The sequence below is a fragment of the Bidens hawaiensis genome, unplaced genomic scaffold (assembly GCF_021521415.1).
Source record: "Bidens hawaiensis isolate Kalapana, Puna unplaced genomic scaffold, B.hawaiensis_p1.1 tig00016131_1, whole genome shotgun sequence".
Classification (NCBI taxonomy): Eukaryota; Viridiplantae; Streptophyta; class Magnoliopsida; order Asterales; family Asteraceae; genus Bidens; species Bidens hawaiensis.
Genome location: NW_027492470.1, coordinates 376,260 through 387,598, shown reverse-complemented (window position 1 = coordinate 387,598; position 11,339 = coordinate 376,260). Strand labels below are relative to the sequence as shown.

The following is an 11,339-nucleotide window of genomic DNA, read 5'->3' as shown; positions in this document are numbered from 1 at the left end:
TTTTTGCCAAAATCATGTAGTTTACCTTGAGTTTTTGGGTGATATTGTTGAAGAGCAGCAGTAACTGATTCTATTCTGGAATTTTTGTGCAAAATATCTCATTGACTTATCTTATATAACAAGATAGGTTAAAAAGGTGGAAAGTCCAAGTTGGCGGTTGGATACTTTGTGGGCCCCCTTTGGGTCCCACTTTGGCCCGTTTGCCTCGTTTTGCATGCATGAACGTGAAATCCCGAGTCCAAGTTTATTTTGGGTTCAGATTTTTGCAAGAAAAATATGTTAGGTACGACAAACAATGCGAAAATGAGCGTTTTTCGGCCATTTCTGTGTAAATTTAGAAAAACATAGTATTTGTTTGTAAAAATTAAAAATATTTTCATGGATCGCTTAAAACATCCCCAACAAGTGTTTGGTAGATCTTTTTCGGCTTAACGGATGATACAATACTTGTTTCGGAACTATCTTTCGCGATTAAATCCATAGCGGGAAGTTAAATGAGCATGTTTTTGTTTAACTGGTTTACTATCGAACTAAGGCCATAATACTAATATGTTGGCTTATATTCAACGTATATCACTTATATATGGCCCCCCAGATACCGGATCATAACCAGACCCGTTCAGTTATTCGTTTGTTCAATACGCAATAAGCGGTTAATCGCTTATTCGATAAACAATTACTAAGGCATACTCGATTTTTTTGTCACGAATGTCACATATAACGAATAGGTGGGTGATTCGTTAAGATAACGAATGAACTAGCTTTATAATGTAACGAATAAGCTTATTCGTTAGGATAACGAATAGGCTTGTTATTCGTTAAAGTATTGTAACACGAATGTGTTCATTCGTTCAAGTTACATCTAACGAATGAGAGATCATTCGTTAATCAGAAAGATTATTTTTTATACTAACGTATTCATTTTTAACAGTATGGCTGAGGAAAACGTGCCTAATCCCGTTCCTGAGCAACAACCCGAAGTGGAAGCTCAAGCTCAAGTTTAAGAGGTTGAACCAGAAGAAGAAGCACCAGTCCTTTTACCGTGGGATAAGAAGCACAACATTTGTGCATTCTTACAGGATAACTTCTTTGGTACTCCCATGTTCGGTGACATGATTAACTTCCTGAGACGGTCAAGGATTTACAAGGCGATATCCACTGCTCCCATGTTCGAACTAAGTTTTACATCAATCGACTCGTATCCTCCTTCCGATAAAAAGCCCCAATACATTAGTTTGAAATTTGAAAAAAATATAACGTCATTAAGTCTTTTTAACGAGCGACCATTGGGGGGCAAGTTTTAAATTAGGGACGGCCAATGGTGATAAAATGAATAACGATTATTATCGGCCAATACTATTCAGTAGGGTAGGGGTTATTAAAATCCAATATTTCAAAAAAAAATTATCATTTTTATAAAGATGTAATATCATCATTCTTTAAATAAATTTATAAAAAATGAAAATACTAAATAGAGAAATGTTATTAAAATGATTTTTTGAATTTTTTTAAAGAAAACATTTAAAGTTCTTTATAAATTTAAAAAAGCAATGTTGTTTAGTTTATTAAACATTTTTATTTTTTTTAAGTGTTTTTGAACTCTTTTGTTAAAAATTCTGTTTAAAAACATATGCAGGCATTTAGTAAAATGTCTAGAAGCCAAGTGGGAAAATGTTACAAATATTTATGTTGTTTTGACCATTTAATATTTATATTGATTAAATGTGTGTAGACCCATAATTATGGTATCTAATTTGATCAGAGTTAATACCATAAGGGGTCAAGATGTAAATTTGGTGGTTAAAAGATTATAGAGTTGTTGCCTTAATTCATTCTTACAACTATGGAGAAAAACCTCTAACACCGTAATTATATCCATCATAATTGAAAGGCTATTAGACTCTTAATCAAGATTACTATCATGGCCTCATCTTTATCAAATACTCAAAGGAATGAATCTACTCCATCAAGTAAGTTTTTCAAGGTGAAATATGACAAGTTTTAATTTAATTTTATAGGAGGGTGAGGTAAGACAAGTAGAAATGAGGATATCTTTAGCCTTACTCATTAATTAGGATAGAGCCCGTGCGATACACGAGTTGTTAAAAAAATAAAACAAAAAAGTTAACTTTAATAATATAGATAATAAATATCCTGAGAATCTATACCAATTAGAAAAAGACAATATTAACATCAACTCATCATAGTTGAGTTGGTAAGCTGCAAACATTTTAAAAGAAATATAGTGAGTTGATTCCCACCGATAACATATTTTTATTTTATAGTTCATGAAATGAAAATTGTAAAAATGAAAACTTATGTGTAAATTATAATTTTTAGAAATTATTGAGGTGGAATTCTATATGAATAATTTAGTTAAAGACCATGAGAATATGTATTGAAGAGGTTTACACAAGTATTTAATGTTTGAATGGATTAGTGAGTGTACATGCATGTGTCCCACAAGTTTATCTTTAGTTGATATTGATAGTCAAACCCCAAAAGTATACTTTATAGAAAGAGTATTGTTTTAAATATATCAAAATTAAGGAAAAAAATGCCCATACGGCATTATTCCATGGGGGTTTGTAAATACGTTCCACATAAACTTCGCTGGAAAGAAGAACAAAATCCTTTTGCTTACACATCATTATATAGATTAGACGCATTGTATACTAAGTAACTATCGTAACTAGAATCATCAATTTATCAAAGTTTTGCAAATTATAAAATCAGAAAAATTAATAAACTACATCCTTCTCTTTCCCTCTCCATGGTCCATCACTTCACTACCGTAAGTGTTGCAAACATTCTCATGAATGCCCGCCAAGACCACTCTCATGTCATTATCTTTAATAAAGTGATATGTAATATACAAATCCCAATTTGGTAATCGATTTAAATAAAAAAAATCTAGGACACATAGTTCAGTCATATAAGTTTTAACTAAGGAATTTCAGTACATGGACGAAATCAACTACAGCAAAATATCCTAGATGTTATATATCTTCATTTGAGATCACCCTTGTGAAGTCTACTCATCAAGAATCATCATTTGATAGCATCCTTCCACGTTCCAACATGTTTCATCAAAAATCAACTCATTATGCTTATCTATTTATCTCTAGAGTTCAAGAATAATGTAGTACCATATAGTTATGGGCACTGTTATCAACATTCCAAAGATAACCCTGAAACGAACAAAGTTCAATATGAGTTCATACAAATAAATAACCATGATACAACCCCTTCTTATGAGAAGATGTATATGCTTACGAAGTACTAAGAATTGCTGCATGCATGAACATCATATTCCTTAGCGAAAACAAACGGTACAATCCCTGCCGATAGTGTAGCCTACCAATGTGCATAAAAAAAACTAATATCAGATCCAAACTAATCTTGAGCTATGCAAACTTAAAAAAATTATAAATGCTGCAAGGACACGTTGATGGAATGAATACCTGAACGACAGCGACACGAAAGAGGGTACCACGAAGGCCAACCAGAAATGCAGACAATGCGGCTACCAACGGTCCTATTAGAAACTTCACTACAACAGAAAGCATAGCCTTTGATCTCCCACATGCTATTAACTTAGGTTGAAGCGTCATAAACAAACCTTAAAACATGATAGTTATTTTTAAGTAAAAAACGGAAAGTTTGGAGCAAATCAAGAAAGTAGAGTAATTAAAAACACGACAAAAGGTATATAAATATGACGTTAAAGGTCTAGAACTTTATGAGATAGCCTCAACAAAACACGGTTCACATGATAACATAAACTGCATAGAACTTTAAGAGACAACCTCAACAATATTGTTGCGAAAAAACCAACAGCTTTATTGTATTTATATGTCGTTTCTAGATTCTTTGGCATTATGTCACCTCCTGTGACAGCCGAAATTATACTTCACGACAATAACAAAAAAACATATGGCCTTTTTAAGAAGGGCTCTGACAACAAAAATTAAAACGAAAAAACGTGACTTTATTGACCAAGCTTTTGTTTGTGTTTAATAAAATGTTTTAAAAAAAAGTTAAATATTATTAAGTGTCAAATATACAAATACATTAAAAAAACAAAAAGAGCCTGTAGAGTGACTAAATTAAAGACGTGCAAATATAAATAAGAAAAGAAAACAAAATTGATCAATTTCGAAACGACTTCTATAAGTTTTAAAAGTAGTATAAATTTTTTCAGATATAATAGAATTTGGTTTTTACTGACAACTAGATCTATTACGATAAAAAAACATTTGTTTTGTTATAAATATTATATAAAAAAATGTCATGGAGCTCGATTTTGTGCATAGTCGGGTTCTATTACTCTAATCATCATCATCGTATTCAGTATATCCCACCAATAGCAAAGCTATGGTAGGGTTTGAGGAGGGTAAGACGTAGATAGCCTTACCTCTACCCCGAAGGAATAGAGAGGCTGCTTCCGGTGAGACATCCAGCTTGATAGTAGTTTTGCATCAAGCCTTGGACTAAGGCAAATAACACTTAACCATCGGGACACCGGTCGACTGGTGCATGTACCATTGTCTTTCAACTATCAACACCACCACATGATGTCTGATTAACCTTCCGCCACTTTTAACGTTATTTTCACGAGATTAATAAAGCAACGTTAAAATTAGTGCAATTTCATTTTTGTCCATCTAAAAGTTCACACATATATATACCTTATACCTTATATGTATGGTGACAAATTAAACTCTTATATATAAACTTATTGTCTAGGTGTTAAAGTAATAAAACCGGTTGTGTCATCTTTAATCTTTTTTTATTATTATAATTTTTCTAACAAGTTCTTTTGTAAGATAAAATAACACCTATATTTTGTTAAGGTAATTTTTAGAGATATTTTAATATAGATGGTTTTATAAAAATATGTATATTTTGAGATAAAGGTTAGATATTATATTTGGGTTAGACTAAATGTACAATTTTTTCTTGCCATGCCCATTCTCTTAAAAAAAGTTGTCTACTAAAACTAGTATATATGATTATTGTAATTTTAATCTAAATTATAATTGTATTAACAATATATAATTATTTTGTTAACTGTATTTCATTTAAAGGTTAAAATTTAAAATTTTCATCAATTACCCGTGTAATAGACAAGCCACAAACTAGTATACTTAGAAAGAGTATTGTTTTAAATATAACAAATTTAAGGAGAAGGGGGGGGGGGTGTTGGGGGATGCCCATGCGACATTTTTTCAAGAGGGATTTGTAAATACGTTTAGCATAAACTCTGCTGGAAAGAACAAAATTCTTATCCTTACACATCATTATATATGTTAGACGCATTGTATAACTGTTGTAACTACACTCATCAATTTATCAAAGTTTTGCTATTTACAAAATTAGAAAATTTTAATAAATTATCTCCCTCGCTTTCCCCTCCATAGTCCATCCACTTCACTACCACAAGTGTTGCAAACATTCTCATAAATGTCGTCAAGACCACTCTAATAGCATCATCTTTGATAAACTGATATATAACATACAAAACCCAATTTGGTAATCGATTTGAATAAAAAAAATCTAAGACGCATAGCTCAGTCATAAAACTTTTAACTAAGGAATTTTAGTAGATAGACGAAATCAACTACAACAAAATATCCTAGATGTTATATATCTTCATCCGAGATCACCTTGTGAATTCTACTACTCATCAAGAGTCATCATTTGGTAGATCCTTCCAACATATTTCATCAAAAACTCTGTATGCTTATCTATTTATCTCTAGAGTTCAAGAATGATGTAGTAGCATATAGTTATGGGCACTGTTATCAACATTCCAAAGATAACCCTGAAACGAACAAAGTTCAATATGAGTTCATACAAATAAACAAACAAATAACTAGAATACAACCCCTTCTTATGAGGATCATATATGCTTACGAAGTACTAAGAATTGTTGCATGAACATCGTATTCCTTAGCGAAAACAAACGGTACAATCCCTGCTGATAGTGTAGACTACCAATGTACATAAAAAAACGAATATCAGATCAAAACTAGTCTTGAGCTATACAAACTTAAAACATTTATAAATGCTGCAAGAACGCGTTAATGGAACATATACCTGAACGACAGCGACACGAAAAAGGGTACTGCGAAGGCCAACCAGAAATGCAGACAACGCGGCTACCAACGGTCCTATCAGAAACTTCACTAATATAGAAAGCATAGCCTTTGACTTCCCACATGCTATTAACTTAGGTTGAAGCGCCATAAACAAACCTTAAAACATGATAGTTATTTTTTAAGTAAAAAAAGGGGAAGTTTGGAGCAAATCAAGAAAGTAGAGTGATTAAAAACACGACAAAAAAGTATATAACGTATGACCGTTAAAGGTCTAGAACTTTAAGAGACAGCCACAACAAAACAGGATTCGATCACATGCCGGTTCAATCACATGACAGCATAAAGTGCATATAACTAAGGCGAGGGGTGTGGGAGGCTTTAATGGGGGCTTTAGTGGGGGCTCCAACCAATAATATTATGATGTGTGGCAGAGAGAGAAACTGGATAAGGGGGTTGTTGGAGCCCCCGTTGGAGCCCTGGCCCCTGGTGTGGAGGGGCTCCAGCAGGGGCTCCAGCGAAAATTTTTATTTTTTATTTTTTTATAAATATATTCAAACAACGACATTTTTTTGTGTTAGTTTTTAGAGGATTTTAGGAGGAAAGGTGTATAATTGTGAAATGAAGTATATTTTATAAAGGTATATATTTATAGTTTAAGAAAATATTTTTTTTTAATTTAATATGAGCTCAACGGCTCTTTTCCGTAAACCTATATAGAAAATATATATTTTTTTTGTTTTTTTCGGCTCCCAACGGTCCAAAATACCTCAAAAGATGTGCTCCTCTCTCTCTTCTCCCGCTAACCAGCTCATGCCTGCATTGTTTTTCGCGTTAGCGCCCCGGTGGTGTGGTTTTAGCGCCTGGGGGCGCGAGCGGAGGGGCTCTAGCGCCCCCGTTGAAGCCCACACCCCTCAGCCTAAGGGACAACCTCGACAATATTGTTGCGAAAAAACCCAACAACTTTATTGTATTTATTTTGTTCTTAAACTTAACTTATTTAGGTCACATACCATAATGGTATTTCCCTTACATATATTATTTTTATTATTATAATTATTATTAGCTTTTATATAGCTGTTAAACTGTGATCTTATTATTAATATTATTATAATTAGTAGTAGTTTTTATATAACTGTTAAACTTTGATTTCCTTTATTTTGCTTCATACACATGTACTTAGAGCCGAGGGTCTCTCTGGAAGCCACCTCTTTATTCCTTTGAATAGAGGTACGGTGTGCCTACATCCCACCCTCCCCAGACCCTACTTATAGCTTTGCTGTCGGTGGGATTTTACTGGGTATGATTGATTGATTAATTGATTTTGTTCTTAAACTTTTTGGCATTATGTCGCCTTTTATAACAGCTAAAATTATAATTTACGACAGTAACAAAAGCATATGACATTTTAAAAAGGGATCTTACAATAAAATTAAAACCAAAAAAAGGGTCTTACAACAAAATTGAAACGAAAAAACGTGACGGTGTATATTGACCATGGTTTTGTTTGTGTTTAATAAAATGTTTAAAAAAAGTTAAATATTATTTAGTGTCAAATATACAAAAACATTAGAAAACAAAAGGTTAAATATGTATATAAAAATGTCATGGAGCTCGATTTTATGTGTAGTCGGGCTTTATTACTCCAATATGGTGACAAACTAAACTCTTATATGTAAACTTATAGTCTAAGTTTTAAGTAATAAAATTGGTGTGTTATCTTTAACCCTTTTTATTATTATAATTTTTGTAACAAGTTCTTTTGTAAGATAACATAACACCTATATTTTGTTAAGGTAAGAGATATTTTCATATAGATGGTTTTATATAAGTATATGTATATATATTTTGAGATAAATTAAGTTTAGATACTATTATTTGGGTTAGACTAAAAGTAACATTTTTTCTTGCCATGCCCATTCTCTAATAAAAAGAAAAGTTGTGTACTAAAAAAAGTATATATTTTTGCCCTCATCCATAAACATGTACAAATATAAGCATATATCTATTTTATATGTATATGGTTTAAATTTAAATTAAAAACCAATGCATTAATAACTTACCTAGGCTGAACATAGCCATCCCAAGACCAGTTTTGGAGATCAAGGAGATTGAATCATCTACTAATTTTGGCATTTTCAAATGCCACCTGTAATAGAAATACTCTGTTAAAGAAACGATTTAATTTATTGTTTTAATTTGATGAACTTTACTAACATAATTTTCAAAATAAATTTATTTCCTTTAAATGAAAAACAAACTAAGGTTTCACCTGTAGGACACCAAAGCCCAAACTAAGCCTATGAGACTGGCGTATGTGTTAGGGTTCCTTATCAGTTTTCGCCACACCATCAACAGTATCAACCGGGCCATCACACCCGCAGACGGCATCTTGTTCCCGGGCCCTTGGTTTGTGTCGGGCTGGTGCTCCACGACACCCAGTTTGGTCCTCTCCTGGTCCCCGCTTATCTCGATTTCAATTTCTTTCAACTCTACAACCATGTCTCGGACAAATTATGTAAGAAAAAAAATAAAAAAATTCAGCTATATATTTACCTCCAAGTTTGCTAAGATCGCGCGACGGTTGTTCCGTCGTTGCGTGGAGCTTCGAACGGGCGCGGCCACCTTTTGCAATAACCGGCGCGCTAGAGCTTCGACCAAACATGTGGTCATCATGATTCAGCCTCATTGGTGGTGCTTGTTGGTCTTTTGTAACGCTAAAATATGGCGTCATGTTGAGAGACCTTCGAGCCGGTTCATCTTCAAAATTCGAGTGTCGAGAGGTCGGGGTGTGACCCCTCGACAACTGAATCGAGTACACATCATCCGCGGGGCCGAAATTCGATAACCGACCCCCAGGAAACCCCACAACAGAATTAAAATCCGATTGGTTCACATACGAACCTCTCGGAGACTGAACCGCGGATGAACTTACACTATAAATTTCGACACCGGTAAGCGAGCCAACTCCGGTCGACCGTCTTGACGCACTCGACCTTCTCACCGTAATATGCAACTTCCCGTCGTTCCCAACCTCCGCGGATGTCTCAAGAAAATCTTGCGCGTCAAGTGAAACGACATCGGATTCGACCTGAATCGAGCCAATATCACCTCCCGCGCCTGGAAACCTTTCCATAATTAGGGTTTTCGCAGCACGAAACTCAAACATAAACAAAAGCAAAGTGTACCACACAATGCATTGCATGACAACCACCTGAACCATTAACGCGGCCGAACGCTCACCGTACATCGCTGTTAACAACGGTATTCCGATCACGAGCGTGTTAGGGAGAGTAGAAAGAGAGAAGAGGGTGATCATCCATTCAAAGGTTCCGTATTTTGTGAACTTTGTCCAGAGGCCTAGAACGAACAGAATGATGACTTTCTGGAGGCTGTCGGCCCCGATGAACTTGAAGTTCATGGCGTAAGGATCACCCATGGAGATGAAATGGAAAGACAGTAACGGGACAGCGAATATGGCGACAAAACGATTAATACCCGCACACTGGTCGGGTGTGAAAATCTTCCACCATCGAACGCTGCCGTAAGCGAGAAGCATGGCGATGTATAGCGGCACCATCGCGGTCACGATCGCGTAAAAATCCTTTCCGGTGATCATTTTTACAATGTAGATAAAGGGTATAGTGTTTTAGAGAGAATGCATGTGTGAACTTATATAATGTGTTTGTGTGTGTTTGTGGATACGTATCGTACTCGTTTACGTCTGAACACATAAGTCGTTGACTGATCATGTCTAAGTTTTGACCAAGGTTTTGCAAAAAAGTTTGTAGCTATAATAAATGATTATTAACTTTGTATCCATGAATTTGTGGAAGTTGTCTACTTTGTTCTTAACATACAACGTATGGTAATTAATGCGAATTTGTATTTAAGTAGAAAATTTATTATTGGAGGATTAATGTTTACACACGTATTTTATGTTTCAATGGATTAATTATTAGTGTGTACATTCATGTACGTGCCCCACAAGTTAGTCTTTAAAGTATCTACCAAAAATATATTATATAGAAAGATATTGTTTTAAATATACCCAAATTAAGAAAAAAGACTAACCATACGGCATTGTCCCATGGTGGATTTGCAAATACGTTCAGCAAGTTCAAAATCCTTACATATCATTATATAAATTAGTCGCCATCGTTATTTGTAAGTGTAGTTAGACTCAATGCCGGCTTTTGGGTAGGGTAACTCAGACAACCGGCCGAGACACTTAATTTTTTGGGGTATAAAATATTTTTTTATATATAAACTTTTACATATTTTTTAAAATTTTCTTTATAAAAATAGGTACAAATCTTAATCTTTTTATTAGAAATTAGGCCTAATCATTTTTTACCCATAACTCATTTGGGATATTGGGCCTACAGGTCTTTTTATATTTCGTTACTCGTTGGGGCCTAAGATAGAGGTGCACAAATCAGGTTTTTTAAATGCCTGGTTCCAGGTATAAAACCGGGTTCAGGTATGACCGGGTATTAGAAAATCAGTCTTTGGCAATACCCGGATCGAGTCCGGTATTATCTCTAAAAACCATACCATATGCATTGGGTTCGTGTCGAGTATATAACCGGGTATTTAAATACCCCATTTTCGGGTATTGAAAAAACCCTATTTTAGGGTTTTTTTTTGGCTTTTTTCTGGTATTTTTGGGTATAGATTGGATTTTTTTAAGGGGCTGCACTTTTTAAGGGTATTTTTTGGATATTTGAGAAACCTGGTTTTGGATATTAGAAAAACCTGGTTCCGGGTATGGAATCGGTTCCGGTTTTTAGGTATTAGCCGATACAAATCGGGTCCGGTTCGGGTACGGGTTTTGGTACTGAAATACATACCCTATCCGTACCCTATGAGTAAGGTCGGGTACGAGTTCGGGTACTAAAAACCCAGATATAAAAAACCCGGTTCCGGGTTCGGGTTATTTGTGCACCTCTATAGCCTAAGGGTCTATTCATTTCAGCTCGGCCGAGACATTTAAATTATCGAAGACAGCCCTAGATAGACTCATTAGTTTGTCAAAGTTTTGTTATTATATCCCATACAAATATACGCTTCACTACCACGAGTGTTGCAAGCATCCTCATGAACACCCGCTAAGACCATTCCCAGAGCAGAGCATCTTTGATGCAAAACGACTACAAACCTGTTTTGGTGACATAAGCAATTCATCCCTCCTTTATAAACCTTTTCTTTTTCTTTACAATCCATTAGTATTCACAA

At 34.5% G+C, this 11,339-nt stretch overlaps 1 protein-coding gene across 1 annotated transcript; it reads right to left on the bottom strand.

Moving 5' to 3' along the window:
* Positions 1-5,760: 5,760 nt before the first annotated feature.
* On the bottom strand, positions 5,761-9,720 carry LOC143550719 (auxin efflux carrier component 4-like). The gene is made up of 6 exons (XM_077041320.1): positions 8,658-9,720; positions 8,374-8,593; positions 8,165-8,250; positions 6,103-6,260; positions 5,920-5,996; positions 5,761-5,827 (listed from the first exon to the last, which is right to left on the bottom strand). The coding sequence occupies exons 1-6, from the start codon at positions 9,718-9,720 to the stop codon at positions 5,761-5,763; spliced, it is 1,671 nt and encodes a 556-aa protein (XP_076897435.1).
* Between the last annotated feature and the right edge of the window lie 1,619 nt (positions 9,721-11,339).